General features: G+C 48.5%; 1 protein-coding gene across 1 annotated transcript; it reads left to right on the forward strand.

Annotated features, from left to right (window-relative positions):
* The first annotated feature begins 835 nt into the window (after nt 1-835).
* On the forward strand, nt 836-22,574 carry SCD (stearoyl-CoA desaturase). Its single transcript, XM_050305741.1, has 6 exons — nt 836-1,198; nt 4,952-5,237; nt 12,506-12,636; nt 15,978-16,183; nt 17,372-17,604; nt 18,818-22,574. Exons 1-6 carry the CDS (start codon nt 1,172-1,174, stop codon nt 19,015-19,017), a joined length of 1,083 nt encoding a protein of 360 aa, XP_050161698.1. The 5' UTR covers nt 836-1,171; the 3' UTR covers nt 19,018-22,574.
* Nucleotides 22,575-23,862: the final 1,288 nt, after the last annotated feature.

Consider the following 23,862-nt stretch of genomic DNA (forward strand, 5'->3'; position numbering starts at 1 on the left):
TCTACCACCGGCAAGGTCTGATTTGTAAGAGCCCTCTTTTTCACTTTTAGTGGTGAAGGTATCCGTGGGATAGAGGTTGAATTTTGAATAGAGCTTGGATTTTGGATAGAGCTTGCATATTGCTAGCATTACGGGCTAATGAGAAGGTTGTTATGGGAAATAGCTGTTGGCAAATTGAGCTGCTCCTTTTTCCTTCCATCCTTTGCTGAAGGCACTGTTTTGTGGGGGACAACAGACAGGATTCTTTCTAAAACGTTACAACCAACTTTTCCCAGACTGTCTTTTCATATCGGGATAAACACCTACACAAACGCCCATAATTATTCGGATATGAGTTGTGGGGTGCTTTTCTTTACAGATATGTATGATTTATATACACACACATATGTGCAGAACGCTCCCCAGACAGACCCCCGACACACAGCAGATGTTTCATTCTGAAGCCCCTTCTTCCACAGCCGCGGCCAGCTGGTGAAGGGGCGCAGGGCTCCTCCGTCGCTCCCTGACATCCCTCAGCCCTTGGGCGCCTGTTACTCCATTAGAGGCAGCCCCCGGAACGTCGGAGGGGGGCTCGGGGGCCGCGGCACCCGGCTCCCCGCGGCGGGCGCGGAGCGGGGCGCGGGGCCGTGCGCGGAGCGGAGCGCGCAGGGTGCGCGCCGCGGGGAGCGAACAGCAGATTGCGGGCAGCCAATGGCGAGGGCAAACCGAGGTGGCACCAAATTTCCTGCAACCAATCAGCTCGCGAGGGGGAGGAAGAAAAAAAAAAAAAAGGAAAGAAAAAAAAAAGGAAAAAAGCAGCCAGGCATCATGAGAGAGCCTGGCCCTCGTCATCCTCCTCTTCCTCAGCATCCTTCCTCCCTCCCGCCCCCTGGCCCGCTCCGCCCCGCCTCCCCCCGGGTACGCCGAGAGCCGGGCCCCCGCCGCGGATCGCCGCCCTCCGCTCTGACCCCGCGCATCCCATCCCGGGCAGGGGGTCACCAGGAGGCCGGGGCGCGCAGAGCCCAGCCCCGCCAGCCGCCGAGCCAGCAGCCCCGCTTAAATACCTCCGCACCCGCCTCCCCGAGCCGCACAGCTCGCCGGGCGAGGAGCCGACAAGAGCCAGCCTCTCGCCGCCGCCGCCGGGGATCCGCGCTCCCGAACCGCCGCCGAGGAGCAGAGACAGGGCCGCCCCATGCCTGCGCACTTGCTGCAGGAGGAGGTAAGCGGGGCACCGGGGGTGCGGGTGCTTTGTCTTCCCTTCGCCCCTTCCTCCTTCATCTCCGCGGCTCCGGCCGCGCTGCGCTGCTGCTGTCTTGGGAAAAATGGTCAGGGCACCCACGCGTGTCTGTGCGTGCACAAACACTCATCTGCACACGTGTGTGCGTGTGTCCCCTCTGCATCGCTTCTCAGTCGCGATGGGAAGGTATTCAGGGCTAACTTAAGGCATCACCCAAGCCTCATGGGGAGCCCACGGATGAAGCAGAGACATCCGCCTCTGAGATTATCTCCCTGGATCCTGTGCCCTCGGGTAGACTGAGCTTAAAATACAGGTCTATCTTGAAAACACTCATCGAAGCAGGCTTGTAAGGGCTGCTCAAGGAAGCCTTTTGTGCCAAGAGGTCGTGGGGGTTTTGGTAATGATAAGACCGTAATTTTTTTTTTCTTAATTAATTTTCTTTTAAATAAGAAAGGAGTTTCACTCACAGCATTTTTAAGCCCAGTATTGCAGGGAGCGTCTCTAGGACAGACGCAAGGTGAAAGCGGCTGGCTGCCCAGATGAAATGAATGACTGTGTCTGCATTGCCTGAGCCAAGCAAGCATACAATGGAGAGACTGCCCATTTTTGGCATAAGAAGGTCTGAATAACAGCCTGACACCAGGAAGATGCATAGAGCTGTTGGATCTTTAAAGAATTTAATTTTTATTTTTGTCCCTTCCGACAGCCACCCTTTGCCCAAGGGAGAGGCAGGGGCTTGATCCAGGTGTTTCTGTGCTCACCTTTTCGTCCTTCCCCCTTCTGCCAATGCTGAGAAGTGGAGGTAAATCACAGCCCTGATCTTTTCCTGTCACCAGCACGTGAGGTCTCCCCTGGTCCTTTTGTGCAGGTCCCATGACCTTCCAGGGATGCTGTGATGTAAAGAACTTTACTCCTCTCCACTCCTGAAGTGGATATCAAGGGCAGTGTGGTCAGATCATGTTTCATGGTTTTGGCATGTATTTTGGGTCATATCCTAGAGGCTGGAAAGAATCCTGTCCTTGGGTCATGTTGGGCATATTCAAATATACTGGACCTAAGATTCAGTGCCCTGGGGCCCCTGTGCTGTACCTGCTGTACCATGAAGCCTTTGAGCTGCAGTTGGTTGTATAAGCTGGCTGGGTGCCAGGATTACCTATGGCGTGTTCAGTGCTGGGGGTGTGGGAGTGTAGATGGGGAAACACATCTGTTCTGCAGATGAGAGCTGCAAAGTCATTCAGAAATGAGGGAGAGCTCATGAAAAATGATTTAGCTGGCCTCCTCCTTCTCTCAGTCCTAGAGCCCAGATCAATCTCCATTCCATTTCCCTAGGCAGGAGCCGCAGGAGCCACTATGGCCATAAGGGGATAAAAATCTTCTTTCTTCCCTCCTCATTTCCCCCGTTTCTACCCAAATAGCTGCCCTCTCTCCCTCCCTGGTCCCCCTATGCTCCTCCCACCAAGTCTGTAACGGTGGAGCTGTTTCACAGCTACTTTATAGCCCTTTTGTTTCAGGGTTAGTTTACATGTGAGAAATGACCAGTTTTATTATACCAGTGTAATTCCAGCAGCATAGGTATACTGGTAAAATTCCTCATGTGGCTACTACAACTCTGGAAGAAGAGATTTTTTTCCTCTCTGCTGTTTTCTTTGCACTCTCCCTCCTCCTCCTCTGCTCCTGTGTAACTTTGACAGTGACAAGAGCTATCACGGATGAGAAAAATGCAACTCCAACCCCACATTCTTACTCTGGAAGCAGCATGTCCATATGGGGAGTGTTACCCATCTAATTATACCACCAAATCTCTGTTGAGAATTTTTCCTGCATAGACAAGCCTTAGGTCTTTTTAGTAGATTGTCTTGCAGCCAAGAAAGAAAATTGCACCTTTCTGCCAAAATGCCAGATGAGAATATTTTAACACTTTGGAATGGGCAGGACTTTTCCTTGCCTAATCTTTGGGTTAAAAGCCATTTCTCATGGCTCTTTTTTGGCTCTCTAAATTCTCCAGCACCTGAGAGTATCATACCTCAAAACATTAATAAAGGAACGCAGGCAGAGACAGCCTATAGCCAGGATGCAGAGGAGCAGGTCCCAAGCTCAGCAGCTTGCCTGGGTTCAGTGAAAGCAGCCGGATACTTTGTGTCCAGATTTTTTCCTTTAATTCCAGAAGGAAAAACTTAAAGTGCTCCCTCTATAGAGATCATTTTACTTCCCAAATGTGGGGAATCTGTCAGCCTTGCCAGCTCCTCCCCATCGGAAGGTATGTCTGTAACCCTCTAGTTTCTACCCTTGGGAAAGGGAGGAGTTGGGATGGCCACGTAAGCTGCCTGGCCTGATTTTAATGCCTCCCTCGGGAAACTAGGCCATGGCAGAATGGTGGTCTTTTATGAATCTGGGGTACCTGGGTGAGAATCTGCTGTTAATTCAGGATAGATTTCTATTGGAAAAGCTTTCCCAGCTTGACCATGCTCCCTCCTGCAGTCTCAGCTCCCCTATTCCTGCTGGCCGACCTTTAGTGCCCCTTCACACTTAGAGGCAGCAGAGCAGGCGGCAGAGGGATGTGTCTTTCAGGCAGGTTCCTGGGAGGTGAGGGGATGGGGGCGATGTGTGGGGACACACCACTTGCATCTTGTGTGCTTGGCACCTGCAGGGTTGAGCCCTGCTGGGCACTTGGGCTCAGGCCTGACAAAGGGCTGCGAGTACCAGCAAGCACGCGGCTGTCATGATGGAGATGGGAATTGGTGATTCAGGGTTCAGTGACCTGTCTCATTCGGGTTAGTCCTGCCTGCTCCTTTCGTCATGCATGCCTGATCGGGCAGGCTGTCACTCAGCCAGGGCAAACAAGCGTGTGCAGAGGGAATGTTGTGTCACAGTTACAGAAGGGAGCTGGGAGCCAAGCTGAGCCAACTTGCTGCTTAAGACTTCCTCTCTGCATGCTGGTGGCCATGGCTCAGAGGATTGTACTCCTCTTCAGTTTGCCTGTGGGTGGGAAGTGGAAGAGGGATAAGAGGCTTAGCAGCAGGCATGGGATAAGGAGTTGTAGGTCTAACTGGAAGAACCTCACCTGACAACTTCCATCCACTGATCTCCAAGCATGTTGGCCTTGCCATGTCCCAGACTGGAAGGTGAGGCAGGGAAAATAGGGAGGCATCCCAGAGGAATCCTTCTGTGGATCTTCCTGATGTTCCCCCTGTGATCTTTAGTGGGGTGACACAAAGAGACAGGATATTGAGCAGCCCAATGATTTATTATAAAAATGTTGCAGATCGTATTTCTCCTCCACCTCTTTGTTCATTCACAAGATTTCCTTTATTGTTGTCTGCTTATGCATAAGCCCAGACCACAAACCCACCTAAAAACACCCACTAATCAAACTGAAAGAAAGTAAAAATCCTTGCAATCTGCAAATGACCTCACCAAAACCACTGGTGGAAAAGAGACTGGCTTTCAAGTATTTTTCTTTACTTTCTGCACCCCATCTGCCATTCACCTCCTCTCGCCAGAAAGACCAAGCCCCCGCCCTCTCAGGCCATTTACTCCTTGTGGCCAGAGCAGGCCCTTCTTGGTGCCAAGGGCTCAGCTGGAAGAAGGGAGCTTTCCAGGGAAACTACAGGCTATGAGTCTTCACACTGCCAGCCTAGATGCTTTTGTCTCTTTTTCTTGCATTGGTAACCACCAACTTCTTGTTTTGTTTCCTCTTTTTCCTTTCTTGAAAATACGTACTGCCATCTCTCCAAGGAGTTCTCCTCCACTTCCAGCATCACTGCTGTTGGCACCATCACCTCCCGGGTGACCAGGAATGGGAATGCCGTTGTGGAGAAGGACTTGCTCAACCATGAGGACTTGGCAGGAGACCGGGGCATGATAGATGACATCTTTGATGAGACCTACCGGGAGAAGGAGGGCCCCAAGCCCCCCCTGCGATACGTCTGGAGGAATATCATCCTTATGAGCCTGCTGCACCTGGGGGCCATATTCGCGTTGACGCTGATACCTTCTGCAAAGATCCAGACATTGGCATGGGGTAAGCACATTCCTCTCTCTGTTTCTTGGCATCCACAAACCCCAAATCCATTGGGTGGCATTGTTTTTTCCTCCAGGCCCATAGACTTGGGGATGAGAAAGAAGGAAGCAGAGGTCTTGCGTTAGAAGAAGCTATTCAGCCAGCTTCATAGCAAGATGTGGAAGGGCTTGCTAATGTCTCTTGTGAGACATATGTGAGAGGGAAGGATTTGGCAGGGATTTGGCTTGACTGCTCAAAGAACAAACTTGATTCACAGGCAACTGGGCTTGGAAGTAGCCCACACCTGAATGTGCAGCCACTTCTGGGGTGAAGCACAGAAAATGCTTGATGGAATACTGGAACAATTCCAGAAAGTTAGGAAGAAAGATTCTAGCAAGAGCACTCTAAGGGGTGGCTGGGTAGGCAAGGTATAGGGCACCATTAGGCATGAGACTGTTGTCCAGAAATGACAACCTTCCCATCCTTACCAGGGGAGGGTAAATCCTGCAGAGCTGTCACATGTGTGTGAGGGGAAAGAGGAAAAAAAACAATTGTGATGAAGATGAAAGTCAAGAATTAAGTCTGAAGCTCAGGTCTTTTACCATTCTTAAAAAAGCACAGATTAGCCACCATCGTCCCGGAACTAAGCTTGACAGTTTTCAAAAAATAAATAAGCATCTCTCCAGGCAGCAAATTCCAGTGGAAAGCACAACCCAGCAGAAGGTAGCTAGGCAAAGTTCCACTTTCTCAGAGACCTTGCCCTGGGTAGGAACCAAACTTCTCCTCTGACTGCTTGAAAGACAGCTGGGCTTGGGGCCCACGCTGCGGGGGAGCCTCACTTTCCATGAGCCTTTGTGTGGACCCCCGGAGGAGTCCAGAAGCAAACAACTCCCAGTGGGGAGGTTGAGAGATTGCATCCAGCCCCTTGCCTCCCTGTGAAACAGAGCATCCTGAAACGAAAAGCAACAGTCTAATTTGAGACCTGCTGACATGGCTTTTGTTTTCAGTGGTACTCCTGCAAAGTGCTCAGCTGGGAGCAGCTTCCTGGCCAGCCTGGCTGTGGATGGGACCTGAGGTGACCCACCTGGTCTGCCATGCTCTCAAAGTGTGTCCTCCTGTGGTTGTGTGCAATGAGCATTACAACTGAACAGGGAAGGGTATGGCTTCCTGGATGTCTTCCTGACTCTTCCTCCTGGACCTTAGCAGCCTCTCACAGGCAGAGGCCTGGGGGGATGAACTTCACTGGAGGCCACAGTCAGGGTCTGGCTACAGCATCTGCAAAAGCAGAGGCACTGATGTGTTCCCTGTGCAGCCAGCATGGCTTTTCAGGGGGGCGTTGTGAAAATGCTGGGCCTTTCACTTGTGAAAACCTGACAGGCTGCACTTGTACCTGGACTGGCAGGGTTGGGCAGAACATGCAGCCTCAGAACAACCTTGGAGGAGCATTTCAGGGCTCTTGGTCCTGTTCTGTGTGTCCCATCCCTGAACTCTCAGCCACAGGCTAGGCAAGAACTGCTGGCTTCTCTCACTCACTGAGCTGTCAGCCCTGGTCTTCCAACCCCAGTCAAATAGACTCAGGGCAAATATACTCAGGGTATTGGACCACTGGGGCAAGGAGGAAGGAAAAGTGAGTTTACTGGTTTCATTTCAAGCTGCTGAGATGCACTGTGATTTCCAAATCCATCCAACTCTTGTCCCTTGAGTTCTTCTGGGATACTTTAGTGGGCTTGAGCATCTTCATCCAGAAGGTTAATGCTGTTTTGCATTCTGTTAAGTCCCACCCTACCCCAAAATGGTCTCTGAGGCAGTGTCTTTGCAACCACATGCCTCTTTGGGATTTCTGTATGGCATCCCATGGCATTTCATGTGACTCTTCCTCATCTTTTATCTGATGTCAGTCCTTCCTGCTCTCCTTGCTCGGTCAACTCTGATGTGAAGTGTCAGTTAATCTCCTGCCACTGTGAGGCACTGTGAGATTCCTTGGTGGCTTCTGGAGTGACATGCTGTGGGAATGGGAGAAGGACAGTGGGCTTGAAGGAACTGCACCGTTCTGGACTGGCAGAAGATGCATCCTGCCTTACCAAAGCTGGAGTAGCTGCACAAAGCTCCCTGTCCTGCACCCCTGTTCTGGGAAAGGACCATCCTTCATGGCACCTTGCAGCTGAATCAATGTTCCCCTCCTGTCCATTCTCCTCCAGTGCTGTCTGGAACTTCCACAAGTCTACCTTCTCCACAAGGCTCCTTGCTCCTTGCATTGCACTTTTCTCAGCTCATCTCTTTCTTTAGCACATACAAGACATCTGTGGCTCTCATGTCAGTGACATGCTGTTATTTTCCCAGCACTTCTGGTAGCAAGGAGAGGACTATAGTTCCCATTTTGCATAAAAGGATAGCACAGCAGAGACTTATGTTGCTTCTGGCAGTACACCATGGTGTCATGGCAGAGCAGCTCTACCAGTGGTAGTTCTGGAGCTGCTGGGGTCTTTGCTTGTTTGTTTGTTTTTCAGATCACTTCCTTAGGCTGTGTACATATAATACAAAATTAACATGGCCCCAGATGTTCTCTGTTGTGATGCAACAGGCAGCTGTGGTGCCTGGTAGCTCATCTACCTTCTATATTCTATTGTAAAGAGAAATTCCCTGCTTATACCCACTTCATCCAGGCCACCATCTCCTTGATGTTCCTGTCACTCTGAAACCAGTTATATTGGTGACTGTTCTCTTTTGTTTTCATTTCCCTGTGTGCTGATTCCTCTTTGTCTCTCAAGCTCTCCAGCTCTGCCTTCATCATTGTTTGCTGTTCTGCGTTGCTGTGTTCATTGTATCCCCTGATCTCTTTCTGGTACAGAGCTTCCCAGAACGAGCTCAGATTGTTGATCAGGTGAGAGCTCACTATAACAAGAGCTCTCCAAGCCTTTCCAGCACTGGCTTTCTAGCTAGCTTCCCTTTTATTTGTTGCCTTCTCCACTGCACTAGTCAAAGTCTTGCGCAGCCTTTTCAAGGATCATGGGCAAATTTTACGTCATTTGCCAAATGGCAAAGAGACTGAATCTGAAAGGGCAGGATGCAAAAGTGACTGACAGTTTCTTCTCTAATTGCTCAGATCCTCCCTTGGAAATATGATTTGTGGGTACTTTTCTTAGCCCTTGGGTGCAGCAGACTGACAACATCTGTTTTAACCCCTGTTGGCCTGGCCAACAGTGTCTGTAAAACAGTGATGGTTCCTCTCGACATGGTGCTCTGTCAACCTCTCAGTTCCCTGAAGTGCCAGCAGTGCTAGAAACATGAGTTGATACCATTTTTTGTTGCTGCTGTATCATCTTTGGACTAAGGTGAATCTTGCTGGATAATTTAGGCAATTCTGACACCCTGAAATCTCAGCCAATAATACCTCCAGGATATGTCCAGCAAGGTATTTACAGTTTTTCTGATACTTTCCCATCAAGACTACTGCTGGCAACACCTTTCCACTTAGTGTTCTCTCCAAGGCTTAACTAGCAGGTGGCGTGCTTCTCCTCCAAGTGTGTCAGGGAAGTTAGGTTTCAGTGACAGCAGCTCTTATTGCTCCTCCTAAACACTGTTCTCCTTACACAGCCTGCACATTACATTGCTCCTGGTCTCTTTCTCCTGAGGATAGCAGGACTCACCTGACTAGCAGGGACTGAACAGCAAGGAGGAAAGAGTCTTACATTGAGCAGAAGCCCAAGGACACCTGCTGGAGCAGCAACACCTCTTCATGTAAACAGCAACACATCTTCATGTCACCCCAAGTCACCTGACTGCAGGTGACAATGCTTTTAGCACATTCCTGGCTTCCCATCATAACTTTGGGTCTGAATCTGGGCCTTAAAGAGGTAAAGGCTAGTGAGTCATAGACATGACTGAATCTGGAATGTTTTGTGTTTAATTTTTGTAGCACTGAGTGCTTATTACTGCCTGTGGTCATAATTCTTTGTATTCCAACTGAATGGGTCACTGGGAATATCACCTGTGACTTAACAATCTTTTGGATCTGGTATAGTTCAAAGCACAGTGTGGAAGGTGACTTTGAATCCTCAGCTGAAGGAGTCTCTAAGTCCTGCAGTCTGGGGCAGCATCACAGGGCAGCTGTGAAAACCTGTGCTACTTTATTTCACCTTCTCTACTATCTTCCCAATTGAATTCCTAGTGGATGATCTTGGAGGAGTTTTTCTTATTCCCTGGGAGATGTTGATTCCCTGACTATGCAATGATCATCACTGTGCCTGTTTGCAGGGATGAACTCTCTGAATCATTAGGGTGCTGGATTCTTCTGTATTCCACAAGGCTTTTCAATCTTACTGTCTATTTCCTGTCACTGTCACAACTCCTAGGGATGGCTGATGGAGCTAATTGTCTCCAAGTAGGGTTTGGGTCTCTGTGGGGCTGGTGCCATGTATGCACAGACTGAGAATCAACTCCTTTCCCACAGAAAGTGTCTGCCCCTTAGATAAACTACAGCTTCTGTATATGGGCAAGAGGCCAGACATCAGAGGATTATAATTAGAGACTTGTGACCTTTGTAGCAACCTGGGACGTAGCTCCAAGAGAAGTCAGCATGAGCTGCTGAGTATATGGGCTTCGGATGAAGGCTGGGACTGTTCTATGCCAGGGCACCTGAAAGCAGTGGGTACTCTTTCAAATTTTTGACAAAAGCTTCCAGGCAAGACTACCCAAAAGCAAGTACTGGGTTGTCTGGGTTTTGGATCTGCTGGTGTCCCCACCACATCTCTTTGGTAATTCATTGTGCTTGCTGATAACATTTTTGTTGCTGGTGTTATCTTCTCCCAGCAGAGATATACACAGGCAAGTTCTGAGAACTGCCTGTATAAAAGAGATACAAATGAGCTTCCTTCCTGCAAAGCTGAAATACAACAGTCCTCAGCCAGAGTCATCTTTCCAGAGGCCTCTTTTAACAAAAAAATTCCCAGTCAGCATGTGAGGATTCTCTAGGCAGGGAAAGATGAAAAGTCAGGATTATCAACAGGGCCTCTACTCACCTAACCTGGCAATTACTTTCTTGTGCCATTGAAGACCCTGAAAGATCACATTTCTGTCCCCAGTGAACCATTAATCCATGGGGCCTGCTTGCCTGGACAGATGGGCTCTTTCCCTAGCAAGTTGCCCCCACACATCCATTGCAAGGTGATGTTGTTTATCATGGACTCTGTCTGGTGCTATCTGTGGGGATAGGGACTGATTTAGAATGAGTCTTAAAATCTAATATTAACAGGTAACTGGACATGATTTGGTTCATAACTTTCAAGACAGCATCCTGGAACTGGGTAAGACCTTCAAGGTCTTACGAGCAAGGCCAAAGGGAGACCTGAACCAAATGCCCTGTTGCAGAATCCTTCCCTTTTCCCCTTCCAGGTTTGGACAACTTTGTGAGCTTTGCTCAGCTCTTGCAAAGGCTGGATCCTGCTGCATTTGCATGCATTTTCATCCCTCTTCATGCCCTATAACTCATCTATGACTAGTGATTGCTTGGCTCTTCTGAGAGACTGCAGAGGTGCTGGGAGACACGAGGCAGAGGGGTGCTGGGTCAAGGCTTGCACTGCAGGCAGGGTAACCATGGGAGAAGATGAAGATGGGGAGTCATGGTCAGATCAGCAGACAGGGAAGGTGGTGCAGTGGGATGGAAGTGAGAAGGGTTTGTGCAAGTTTAAGGGGCCAGAAGAGGAAGTTAAATCAGCTGAGACAGGCTTTTAGTGGATAAGACATTAGATTAGAAATGTAGTAAAACAAACAAACAAACAAAAAACCAAACAAAACAAAAAAGAGGTGACAGAAGAAAGTGGGAACAGGAATAGGAAATAGCCTGGATTACTTTGAATGAAAGAACATGTCTCGGATCTCTGATTCCAGACAAGTTTCTGGCAGAGTATCTAGTTTTCTGATTCAAGAGAAGCTTGATTAGAGCCATTTGGTAGGACTGAATGGTATTGTCAAGCACACCAGCAATTCCTGTCCATGGGCTTTCGTGTAAGAACAAGGAACTCTTTTCATGATTGATGCAATTGGCTGAAATCTGCAGGTTCATACCAAGGAAAGAGTTTCCCTGGGGAACTGGTAAGAAGGCATCTCTTCCACAGGGGACTGAAGGTGGATCAATTGACCTATTCACAGATGCTCACCCTTCCTTCTTTGTGTCTGAACCTGCAGGGCAAACCAACTGTTGATTGTTCTATGTCTTTCTGACAGATTTCCTGTCCCTTCCTTCCTAGAGGAAGAGTTAATTTTCAGAACCAATTTTCTTCCTACCTTATCTTCCTAGTGGAATACTGCAATTAATCTATTGGGGTCTTTTCTCCATTTTAGTTCTAGGATCAGATATTGGAGGTTCCAGGAGGACAAGCAGGAACACACAAATCAGGGCAGATATGAACACATGACATATTGAGAGAGGGATGTGTTTTTTTACTAGCTGCCAGAGAGGCAAGGAATTCCTTCTGCCCTGTGTGGAGAGGGAACTTATGAAGCAGCCTCAAAGCTCAGCTGGGCCCAGCAATATCTGCCTCTGCCATGGGCATGATTTGCAATGAGTTGTTGCCCTTGGAGTTTCCTTCTGTAAAAGGTACAGGACTTGAGCAGGGGAGCAGAAATTAAAAAGACCCCAGGAATGGAAGCCTCTGGGCAGATTTTAAGTCAGTGGTGGAGCTGAAGGTGAAGCCCAGGCTTTAATGGAATTCTAGGTTAGATCTTTTCCTAGCCAGCTTTTGCTCAGAAAGGGAGTAGAAGAGAAGCCTAAACCTGGGCTTGAGCTGTCTCCCTGAAGAATGGTAATCTTCCATCTTCCATTTCTAGGTGAAAATAATGCAAAGGAGATTTACTGAGGAGTGGTAGATAGGAAAACAAGAGCCTGGATTGTTCAGGGTGAGAGGAAAGGGGAAGCTATTCACTCATGGACTGCAGCGTTTTTACCATAGAGCTTTATAGAAGCAGCTACTTAATACAATTTTGACTATCCTGCACCCTGACAGATGGCACTCTACTGAAGAACCAACCCTTGTGACAAGTCTTGTGACAAGGGGAGCCTCCTTGCATATCAGAGATGAAGAGGTGAAGTGATTTGCCCCACACTGTTTGGGATATCTGTCTTAGCTTGGGCATTCTCACATTGAGTTTTATAGCCCCAATCTGTGCTTTCCATGAATTCCTCTCTTGTTTATACAGCTTTGAGGGAAGGCCTGCCTTTGTGTTGCTCTGCCTGAAACTTTGCTGAAGGGTGATTTGCTCTAACTGCTCCACTACTTTCTTTTCCTCTGTAGCTGTTCTGTGTTTCCTGCTGAGTGCTCTGGGAATCACAGCTGGATCTCACCGCCTCTGGAGTCATCGGTCCTACAAAGCCACACTGCCCCTGCGGATCTTCCTGACTATTGCAAACTCCATGGCCTTCCAGGTAAGCACTTCCTCTGTGTGACCACTGGTCCTCAGAAGTAAGTGTTCCCATGAATTCCTGTCCCAGATATGGAACACAATCTGATTAAGAAGTTTCTCTCTCCTGCTACCTCTTGTTAGGAAAAAGCTTGCCCTTTCCATCCAATGCTGCAGTGCTAGGGTCTGTCTCATTGTCTTTACCTTGTCCTACCAGAGGTTGACTCTGAGACAAACCCAGTGGGGAGAGGACTACTGGCCAAGACCAGGGGTAGGAAAGCTCTCGAAAGCAGGAATGTACCTTTCCCTCAAGGTGTGGTCTCCCTGAGCTTGCACCAAGTGTTCTCCCGTGTTGCCTCACTCTCCCCTTGATGTGTGGATGATAAGGGGGAAAACACCCGCAAAGCCCAGGGAGCCAGGCTGTAAAATTTGCTGCTGCATAGCAACCAAGAACTTGTTGAGATTATGCAGTTAGGGGGATGTTTCTCTGATTCAGAAGAGTGATATTTAGGAATAATCCTGTTATAAGTCACACCACTGGCTTCCAGAGAGTCGTCCCAGGTCAGTGATATTTTAAGGAGAGAAGGGTTGGGCCCATTCAGAGTGGCACAAGTGACTGCAGGCAGCTGTTAAGCACCTCAGGAGATTGCCTTGCCTCTCAGAGAGCACTAACCTGAGTATATTGCTTAACCACTGTGAGAGCCCTTTACAGTCCACAAAGCAAACAGAACTGGAAATCTGTAGAAGTCAGAGTGAAAACCCAGATTGGCATGGCAGAGAAAATCCTGGTGGCCTCTTAGGTTTGTGACTGTGAGGCAGCCCTAACAACACTCCATGCTCCAACTGTACTGAAAGGACTTCACACAGGCTTGATTGTCTGTGGGAAGTACTCGGGAGGGTGACAGAGTACAGCACTTTCTGCTAGACGGTGGTGATCAGAGAAGTATCAGTGCTGTGCCCTTAAGTAATTCTCCAGAGGATATAACTTTGTTACATGTAATCAGAACAGGGTGGGGATGGGGTTTTTTTTAGCCTTGAAAAACTTTCTAAAACACCATTGAGTTTATTCTTCTCTGTTAGTACCAAACTGAAGTCTTTCATGCAGAAGAGGAAGGACCAAGGTGCTCATTCCCACTAGTAGTCCAGCACTCAGCAAGGCAACGGGATGGATTGCTGTGTACTGGCTAGTCCTGTACAAAGACCATCTCTCACAGGGTTATAGGGCAGAGGGGGAAAGAATTTGCTGAGCTATTGCTGTAGGGGATAGGAATAGACAAAGATGAGAGACAGACAGATATTTCAGCTTCAGTAGGAACTAATCCAAAGTTTTATTGAAAATTCAGTACCATTCCCCATGGAGGTTTTTTTAAATAGTTACTTTCAGTGAGATCAAGAGAAGGTTTATGTTGAATTTATCTCACTCCTATTAGTGGCAGAAGAGAAGATCAATAACTTTTAAGGTCAGGGAAGTCTATAGACTGTCTTATCTTAGGTCCTCCAGACCTGTTGGCTGCTCAGAGACCTGTGGCTTGTAGTTTCAGAGAATTTGGGAATTCTGCCTCTAGTTGGCTTTTCTGCCACAAGACCTGGCAGCTGCAGCACAGCAAAAGCTCTTCTGGTTATAGCCTGTAGCTGGAAACTCCCAAGGAAGAAGGCATTCTCTTTGGCTTTGCTTGCTGTTCTCAGAAAGTCATGATTTTCAGTCAGGTTGCAGTGAAAGGTGATCCCAAAATAAGATCTGTAGAAAAGTTAACGTGCCAGAGTTTGGGTCAAGATACTGATTTTTCAGCTTTGAGACTCCTGATTCATGTTTGTAGATAGCATGTGGTGGATGAGGTGAAACTGTGCTCCAGCTGCAGTACATGGTCTCTTTCCAAATTTGTGCCTCCTGCCTCCAGCAAGATGGGGAAAACTTTCCCATATATGCAAACCCAAGTTGTCTGTCAACTTTCAGGCTGTGCTTTCGCATGTTATGTGATGCTGTGAAGGGTCTGGAATGTGAAAGAGACTTTGGGTCACAGGTGAAACACTTCCAGCATAGGTATCAGTTGAGTTTGTCTGCTTACTAGATAAGGAGGGCAGCTGGGCCACTCTCTTCTGGGGGAATGCTGAAAGACCAAGCTCTGGCTAACACCAGTGAGGGCTGGTGATACTTGGAGGTGGATTTGGCTGGAAAGAAGACAGTAGTTCCCAGTATTTGGAAACAAGTGAGAATTTAATCCTGGCCTGTGTCTATCATTGCCTTCTTGCATGGCCTGCAGGTAAATCATTTTATCTCAGTTGAAGGAGGAGTGGTTACATTTGAGAGGGATTTGAGGAGTTGTGTTTCTGCTATAGGCTCCCTGTGTGGACAAGTTCTTTAGTCTTTCAAGGCAAGAAATAGAGATGGTTATGCCATTTCCCTACCTTCAAAGTGTTTTCAGGAAAAGTCCTATGTACTTAGGAGATTAAGGAGTCTCTTGTGTAATACAGGTAATAGAGGCATGCTTGTATCTCTGTTTCATGTTTCCTAGGATGGTGTAACACATGGCTTTAAGCTCCTCTGTATCTCAATATAAAGGAATGATCACAGGCTTACTGAAATCTATTCTTAAAACTGGCCAAAACAATCATTTCTTAATACAAATGATAACAGCGTTGACGTTTTCTGAACTGTATTGATTGTACTGCTTAAATAGAACAGTTAGGGGGCTGAAGAGGGGTATTTTTGAGAAATGCCATTGAAATGATGTGTTTGTTCTCTTTCTAAAGAGGGGCCTTAATGTTAAGACTGTTTGATTTCCAGTGTAAAAAAAAAGTTAAAAAAACCCTTGAACCCCAAGTTAAACACCTGTTTTAGCAATCCCAGGAAAAGCAAGGCAGGATGACCTATGGAAAATGTCAGGTGAAGGGAAGGGGCAGGTCATTCAATCCCAGCTGGCACTGTGTAGGGATAAGGACAAGAGACAACAGGAGCTGAGCATGTGAGGGAGGAACACCGACCAGCCAATGAGGGCTGGCTGCTGCAGGGGTGGGGAATCAATCAGAGCTGGTGATGCTGTGGGTGATGTGCAAACCAAAGCCTTAAGCAGCCAATTAAAAAGCAGAGACAAGACAGCCCATCAAAGTACCAGGACTTTAGAGAAAGTTGTAGTGGTGGAGCAAAGAAGACCCAACCTTTGTTTTAAAGGCTAGAAACCCCAAACCCTAATGAAAGATAATATGACTGATATGACTCCTGGCTGAGTTTGGTCATGATGAACTGAACTCCACATGACTGAGTTCAGGTCGATAGGATTTAGGCATCTAAATGTTTTAGGCATTTTTGTAAGTTGAAGGGAACATCTCCAATCCTGACCCTCAGTTTTCACTCCTGTTGCCTTGCAGAATGACATCTATGAGTGGGTCCGAGACCACCGTGTCCATCACAAGTTCTCCGAGACGGACGCAGACCCACACAATGCCATGCGGGGGTTCTTCTTCTCCCACATCGGGTGGCTGCTGGTGCGGAAGCACCCGGACGTCATCGAGAAGGGCCAGAAGCTGGACCTGAGTGACATGAAGGCTGACAAAGTGGTGATGTTCCAGCGCAGGTGAGTGGTGGGGTCAGCCCGAGTGCAGAGCCATGTGGGATGGACCCTGCAAATTGGCTGGGGACCCCAAACACCTCTGATGGATCATGAGGGGATTAAAGGCATCATGTGAGAAATGTGATTCTTCAGGATGCCCAAGGCTTTGCTGTGGGATGAACTGTGAGAAATGAGCTGTACCTCTCCTATAGGAACTATTTAGAAGCTAGTGCTACCACTAGCCCTCCCGCAGCCCTCTCTCTGCCTACCCTGTAGCATCTTGCCAGCAGCGAGCTGAGCTTTCCACCACAAAGCACCTCCACTCTTGCTTGCCCCACAGCCCAGTTGCTGCATTGGCTGGCCCAGAGCCCACACATGGGTGCCTCTAAAGCCATCCTTGGAGATGATGTTGTACACCTTCCAGGTCATGTCTGTGCCCCTCTTCCATCAGTCTTCTGGAGACAGTACGGTGAAAGAAGGGTTGAAAATGAAGATGTGAGAGGGGCAGTAACAGGGAGGGATGCTACTGATTCACTGGTGCCTCTTGGATGTGGTATCTCTCAGCTGTCTAGGAGGCAAGCCTGTCACCAGGGCTGCAGGGATGGAGGACTGAACCCATATAGTAACCAACCTAACTCAGGAGGTTGCTAGTTCAGTTCCAGACTGGTTTTCTTGTGAGTCATCAGAGTGGTTCAGCTTCCTCTACTCTTGTCCTTCTAGTATGAGAGAGTCCACATCCTCATCTGTTTGATGGTGCAAGTGCCCTTTGCTTGTACTTGTTGGTGGGGTGTACTGCAAGCCAAGTCTGCAAGAGGAGTTTCATTACTGGGCCAGAGCTGGAGAAGGGACCTTCTGTGAGACTCTGAAAGGCTGGGGACTCTGGGGTTGCCTTTATGGGGATCAGTGTAGCTGAGAAGTAAATGAAAGATGAGGCCAAATGCAGCAGCTGGTGTCTAGGCCTATGGTGATGGGGACATTGTTTTGCTCATGTGTGAGGAGAACAGGATTTATTTTGAGCCTCGTGCCTGATGTTAGGAATTGGGAGTCTCCAGGCATGGTTTCTGCGCATCCAGGGCAAAAGATACAAGGCTCAGGAGTGAGGCATTTCTACCTATGTAGCTGAACATGAATCCTCCAAATGGAGGACTGAATCAGCCCTTTCTGTCCTGTCTCTGCCACTGAACACCCTCCTCCTGGTCCCTTCCTTTCCAGATACTACAAGCCCTCAGTGGTGTTGCTGTGTTTCACGCTGCCAACTGTAGTGCCCTGGTACTTCTGGGATGAATCCATCGTCATCAGCTTCTTCATTCCAGCCATCCTGCGCTACACCATAGGGCTCAATGCCACTTGGCTAGTGAACAGTGCTGCTCACATGTTTGGCAACCGGCCGTATGATCAGAACATCAACCCACGGGAGAATCCCCTGGTCAGCTTGGGGGCCCTAGGTATGTTCAGCATCTCTGTCTTTTGCTGTGGGTGAACTGTAGAGCAGGGACTGCCCCTTGGGGCTGCAACTTGCTTCTAGGAATTTCTGTGAATCCAGGTGTCCCCATTTCCCCTTCTATACTCTGCATCTGGATGCATTTCCCAAGCTGGCCAGTGAGTACATAAGGGCAGTGGGGTTATCAGCTCCCACCAGACTCTCTTCAGGCAGGAGAGGACTCTGCTACACTTAGCACCTTCTTATCTGAATGCCAATATTTTGTTTAGCCTGCTCCCAGGTCTCTCTGCCACATTCACCAGACTGAAAAATGTGTTCTGCAGTCACTGCATATCTATCTGAGATTTGTCAACTTGAAAACCAGCTGATGCACATTTTGACATGTTCTCAGGGCACCTGGTGATTTTGGGACTACTTGGGGATGAGACAAGCTAGATGCTCTCATGTGTTTTACTGAAGTTTTGAGGACCTAGGAAAATACATCCCAGGATCAGCACTTGCCCTTCTCTGTTCTCACAAGCCCAAATCCTCAGCTGTTTTGCATCACTGTATGTCACTGGGGCTTCACTGATTTCCATTAGTGAAGGATCTGCTCGGGGACTTTTAGTAGGGAGGGATTTGAACTGCAGAGAGTCAGGGGGTAGGAGCAGGAGTCGAGGCAATGTCTTTGACAGGGTGAGTGCTGAAGCCAGTGTTGACCGTGTCTAGAGCAGGTGGTTGCTGACTGGGGTAGATTTGCTTAGTAGAAGCAGGTCTGCATTTTTCCCATCTCAAAATGCCCTTTGGATTTGGCATGAGGACTGCCAGTGCTGTAGGAGTACTGATTGGCCTGTTTAGTTGGGGACTTGCTGCTGGTCTAGCTGGTAGCTAAACCAATTCTAGAAGATTTCTTGTGGTGGCAGGGGAAAAGCTGCTAGGATTCCCCTGGTGTTTTGGTGCAGTTGGGGAGCCAGGGCCTTTCTCAGTTCCTTACCACAGACTTGTTTTTCCCAAAAGTACCAAAAGTCCTCTGTGACTGTTGTGGCCTCATTTGGGACAGACCTGGCATGCTGGATCATGCCCAGATGAGATGGGATAAATTGTAGAAAGGTAAAATTGGGCTGAGAGGAGCCTGGACTCAATCCAGAGCCTGTTACAGGAACATGGTGCTTTGGGCTGAGATAAAAGGTTCATCTCCTAGAGCTTTGCAACATCCTCTCCCTGGTCGTGTTTTTCAGGAGAAGGCTTCCACAACTACCACCACACCTTCCCCTACGACTACTCCACCAGTGAGTTTGGCTGGCGGTTCAACTTAACCACAGCCTTCATCGACCTCATGTGCCTCCTGGGGCTGGCCAGCGATCGCAAGAAGGTCTCCAAGGAGGTCATCCTGGCTCGGAAAATGCGGACTGGAGACGGGAGTCACAAGAGTGGCTGAGTTCCTGCTCCCTTTCACACACACACATCCACACCTCTCCTTCCTCCTTTTTTTTCCCTTTCTCCCTTCCTGACCCCTCCAAACACGCTGGACAAAGGTTTAATGTTTTGTTTACTAACTACTGAATAATGCTACCAGTTTGCTTAAGATAACGGTAATGAGTTTTAATGCCCCCCTCCCACGCTGTATTTTACGTGATGTATTTAAGATCTAGGACTCTGCCTTTATAATGCAAGGCCACCCCTTCCCTCCTCTCCTTTTCCTTTCTGTTTTTTCTCTTCAGCCCCTCTAACCTGTTTTCTGCTTTACATCATCCCAGTCTCTCCCTGGCAGAGAAGCTGGTAGGAAGTGGCCTGGGGAGGCCCATTGCAGCTGGCTATGTGCCATTTAGTTAAGGGAAGCCCGTACCAGACAGATGAAGAGTTGACCCAAAGTCAGTGACCCTCTCCCCACCACCTTCCCCCCAAAATTCCTGCCTCTGTCCCTCCTCCTTTCTCAAGGGCTGCTGACAGATGTGACACGGCTAAACTGCTCTCCCTGGGAAAAGCAGCTCCATCCCCTTCTCTTGCCATCAGAAAGGGAGTTGTCTCTTTCCAATATGTCTCTTGGGAAGTGTTCTCTCCTGCTCCCCACCACATAGCCACTTTGGATGGGGAGCGAACAGCGCCCAAACTCTTTCAGAGCTCCAGCCAGATCTACCAGTGGTGGGGGATGTAGTAGCAGCAGTGGACACGTGACCTTAATTCCTACTCCCTCTGGTATCACAGCCTCCCTCCCTGCACTGCCCACTGTGCCCTGTGCCACGAGGGACTGAAGGTAGAGCACAGCTCTGGGCTCCATGGCCCTTCTGGAGAGCCACAGTGAGGAGGAGGGCAGATGGAGGGGTGTGCCACTGACTGCCAAGGGGTGGTACCAGCCTGGAGTGGTTTTGTTCACTTCCATTGCTGAGACTTTTGCTGGCAAATAGGACTTTGCCAAAATGGAGAGGGGAGAAGGATGTAAACCAAAGCTCCACCTCTGAATTAAGCTGCTTTGTGTGTTGGAGGAACAGGGTCCCTGCTGGGTGGCAGGCAGATGTGTGTGCCTGTCCTGCAGATCCACATCCTGTGCTGGGCACAGGGACAGGACAAGGGAGTACCTGCAGGTGTAGGGAGGAGCGAGAGTGTCCACAGGAGCAGGTCTTTTCATCCTCGGGAACTCCACTCAACAAGTGCCTGAGAAACACCAACGTGGGGCCAGGTGGCACAGGAGGCTTGAGGAAGTTACCAGCATGAGCTACCTCTGGCCTTTCCAGCCCAGGGTCCACTGTGTTGGTTTGCCGTTCCCTGCTACTCAGAGGGAGTGGGAAGGAGAGACAAAAACAGTTCCTTGTTAATTCCTTATCTTGCCTCCCAGCCCCCTCGGCGAGCCATCCCGGCACCTTGCTTCTTCGCCAGCGAGACAGCAGTGAGGGTGGCTGAGCCTGCAGAAAGGTCAGTTACATCACTGAGCCGATGTGGGCAAGCAGCTGGAGGGTGTGCTGGGGAAAAAAGTCCACGTGGGTGTTGTTTCCTGCAAGTTTCAGAGACCAGCTGGAGTTCAGGCGGTTGGTTAGGTTCTGGATGTCATGGCCTCAAGCCCCTCACTGGGCTGAATGTGCTTTTTTCCCCCTTAACTCTCCCAGTTATCATTAATTTTTATTAGTAGTAGTATTTGTAGCAATAGTATTGTTTTTGTTGCTTAAATGCATCAATTGGAGCTGGAGGAAAGCACAAGAGGTAGCCAGAATGAAGTGATACTGGAGTGGGGTTTGCAGCATCTCCCTTATTCAGGCAGGCCAGGGAGGGCAGAGATGGAGTGGATGCCAACTTCCTCGCCTCAGCTCTGCCATGTAGCAGCCAGGGAAGCTTCATGGGAGCGAATCTCTGCAGCTTTGCTTCCTTCTGCTGCTGTGAAACTCACCAGGAGCCAGAACAGCTCTGAGATGTTCTCCTTAACAAGAACACACTTGTTACTCAGCAAATAAGTCCTTCTCCTCACCTTCCCCTCCCTGCCACCACCATGACCTTGTTATTGCTCAGCAACGGGACCCTTCAAGGTTTTGAGCCATCTGGAGCGATATGGACTTTAGTGAAGAGGAACAAGGAGAAATGAAGCAGAGAGTCCTTCAGCTCCTGGTTTCAGGAGACAGTGTCCCTACTGCTCTGAGGCTCTTGACTGCCTGGGTGCTGGCTGGGGCACAGGGGGTTGTGGTTAGAGCTGTATCCTAGCATTAAAAAAAAAAAAAAAAGAAAAAGAAAAAGCCTTCCAAAAAGAGAGAAATGCTGTTAGCTCTGTAATTGCAGGCTGACTTCACTCTAGTCTAAACCCCTCTGAACTCGTGGAAGTCCCTAGAGAGGATGAATTTGCAGCAGTCAGTAATTTGAAAGGGGTGTGGGGAGGGGAGAAGGGGAGAATGATTTCCTTGCTCCTGGTGCCCTTAAGGCGTAGAGTGACATACCCTACAGTAGAGATGCATGCTGTGAAATACTGCAATATTTCACATCCTCTCAGCAGAGAAACAGGGCTTGACATCAAGGGTTCCTTTCAAATTTGGAACTGATTTGGGTCCAGATGCTGGAATTAGAGTGGAAGTTGAGGAGCAGTAACCAAACAGTCCTGGTGTTTGTCCAGTCACTTTAAAGGTAGATTGGCAAATATCTCTGGGTGCCTTAAATCTTTCTTTAATATACATAGAAGTATTGACAGCTATTTGCCGTATTTTTATTTTTTTCCTGAATTATGAACATTTGAGGGGTTTCTTAATTATTTAATTGCCTACATTGAACTGTGGGTGCAGGTGATTTTGAATGTATTTGAGTTAGAATTTTTGTTAGATTAAGAAACAGATACAACACTTCAAGTAGAATTTTGTTTGAGATATATATATATATATACACACCTATAAATATATATATATATTTTTGGTGGCATGTTTGTATCCTGGACGCATCGTCTGTATGTTTAGCTTAAATGAGTCTGTGAAAGGTGGAAGCAGAGAAGGCAGCAGTGAGACCTCACAGCTAAAGCATCTGGGACCCGTTTCCAGTTTAGCAACTCGTTCACTGCGTGATTTGGGACAAAGTCACCTAAAAAACTCTCTGTGCCTCAGTTTCCCTATCTGTAACAGGGAGTTATGCCCTGCCTCCCAGAGGTGTGGTGAGGCTTGCTGCCAACCAGCCAAGCAGAGAAAGTACCACACACACCACTGCTGGCAGAAGCATGGACTGGTTTGTTTTCCAAAACTATTCCCAGCCCCGCTGGTATTGTGAAGAAGAGATGTCCAAGTGTTGGGTGTTCAGGGAAGGATTGGAAAGTTGAATCTGCACATTGTCTGAGCTCTGTCACTGTTGAAATGTGAGTAGGATACGATTTTTCACAGCTTAGGGATTTCTGCATAGTAGTATCTCTGTTTTGTGTACTGGAAAAGAAAAAAAAACTTTTTGAAATAATTTCTACTAATATGGAAACAGACATCTGGTTGTGCTGATCTGAAATTTTATTTGTTCATAATAAAAATGATAAATGTTACTTTAAAACTTGCTGGACTGATGACATGGTGGGCTGGGCTTGATAAAGCACACGATGTCCATCAGAATGGGGAATGCTGTGCGTTACTGTTTCCAAACCCTCCTCCCTTCCATGAGAAGCATGAAAAAAACCTCTGGCTCTTTAAGCACCATGAATGAGTGGATTATAATGGCTTTCATACTCCAGCACAGGCCAGGCAGGCACACCCCGCCAAGGCTGCCCCTGCGCCCGGGGTTACTGCAGGTTAATTCATGCCGGGGCCCCTTGCCAGGGCCTTGCGGCTGGCGGATACACATGCAGCACAACACGTAATACCGGCAGCCGAGGCGGGTTTGTCAACCTCAGTAAGGGGAATTTTCCTCATGCGAGAGTGCGTGTCTGTGCTCTCCCCACCCCTTTTGCAGCTGGAGGGAAGTGAAAGAAGGGGGAAATCCCCTGACCAAATCTCAGAAATCTCCCTGCTCACCTAAACGCCTTTAAACATCCAATCATAGTGGCGAATAAGGCCATGTTCGCATGTCACCAGCTTGCTCCATGCACAAGCGGGCAGAGGGGATGGCCTTGTTTGTGGCAACTTTGCCACCTGCAGCACATGGGGATCCCTGATCCAGCCTGCATTTGCTGGCACCACCAGACCCTTGCAGCTGGCATGCTGAATTCCTTGGCAAAATAGGCCCACACTTTGGTTTCCATCTGCAGCTACTGCTGCTGGAAGGCCTTTGGGTGGGAAGACCAGAGCCAGTGCACTGCAAACTGAACCACTGGGAAAGAGCGCAGGAGCGAGGGAGGGAGTTACTCCAGAGGAAGGTCGAGGCTCTTCCAGCAGCTGTGTTCTTCCACCTGGAGGTGTATGACCAGCCCAACCAATTGGATGTGTGGCTGCTCTGAGCTGTGGGAAAAAGTAAACTAAATGCTCCTGCTCATCAGCTGGTCACAGAAGTATGTCCCTGAAAGTGACAGAGAGATGCTGCTTCTGTTAATTGATGCGCTTTTGATCCCAGCTATGTTAGCACAGCCCCTCCTAAAACAAGTGAAACAGAGAAGGCAAATTTTCAAACCTTCTGATTATTCAGCCAAGCCTAAAAATAAAGTTAATGATCCCTCTGTATGGATTTCGTAAGTGCAACTCCAATCTCGGCCTCTCCCTCTCCATTAAAGACTGTTACTAAATCCTCTGCCCAAAATACCTTTTCCTATCCTATCAAGGCCTTCAGGAGTGCCAGCTCAGCATTTTTAGTTAATTGCCTGGAAGTGTTTCACGCATCATTTTTTCTGGTAATAAATTACATATTTCCT

Source organism: Myiozetetes cayanensis, unplaced genomic scaffold (assembly GCF_022539395.1).
Source record: "Myiozetetes cayanensis isolate MyiCay16 unplaced genomic scaffold, myiCay2020 scf10, whole genome shotgun sequence".
Lineage (NCBI taxonomy): Eukaryota > Metazoa > Chordata > Aves > Passeriformes > Tyrannidae > Myiozetetes > Myiozetetes cayanensis.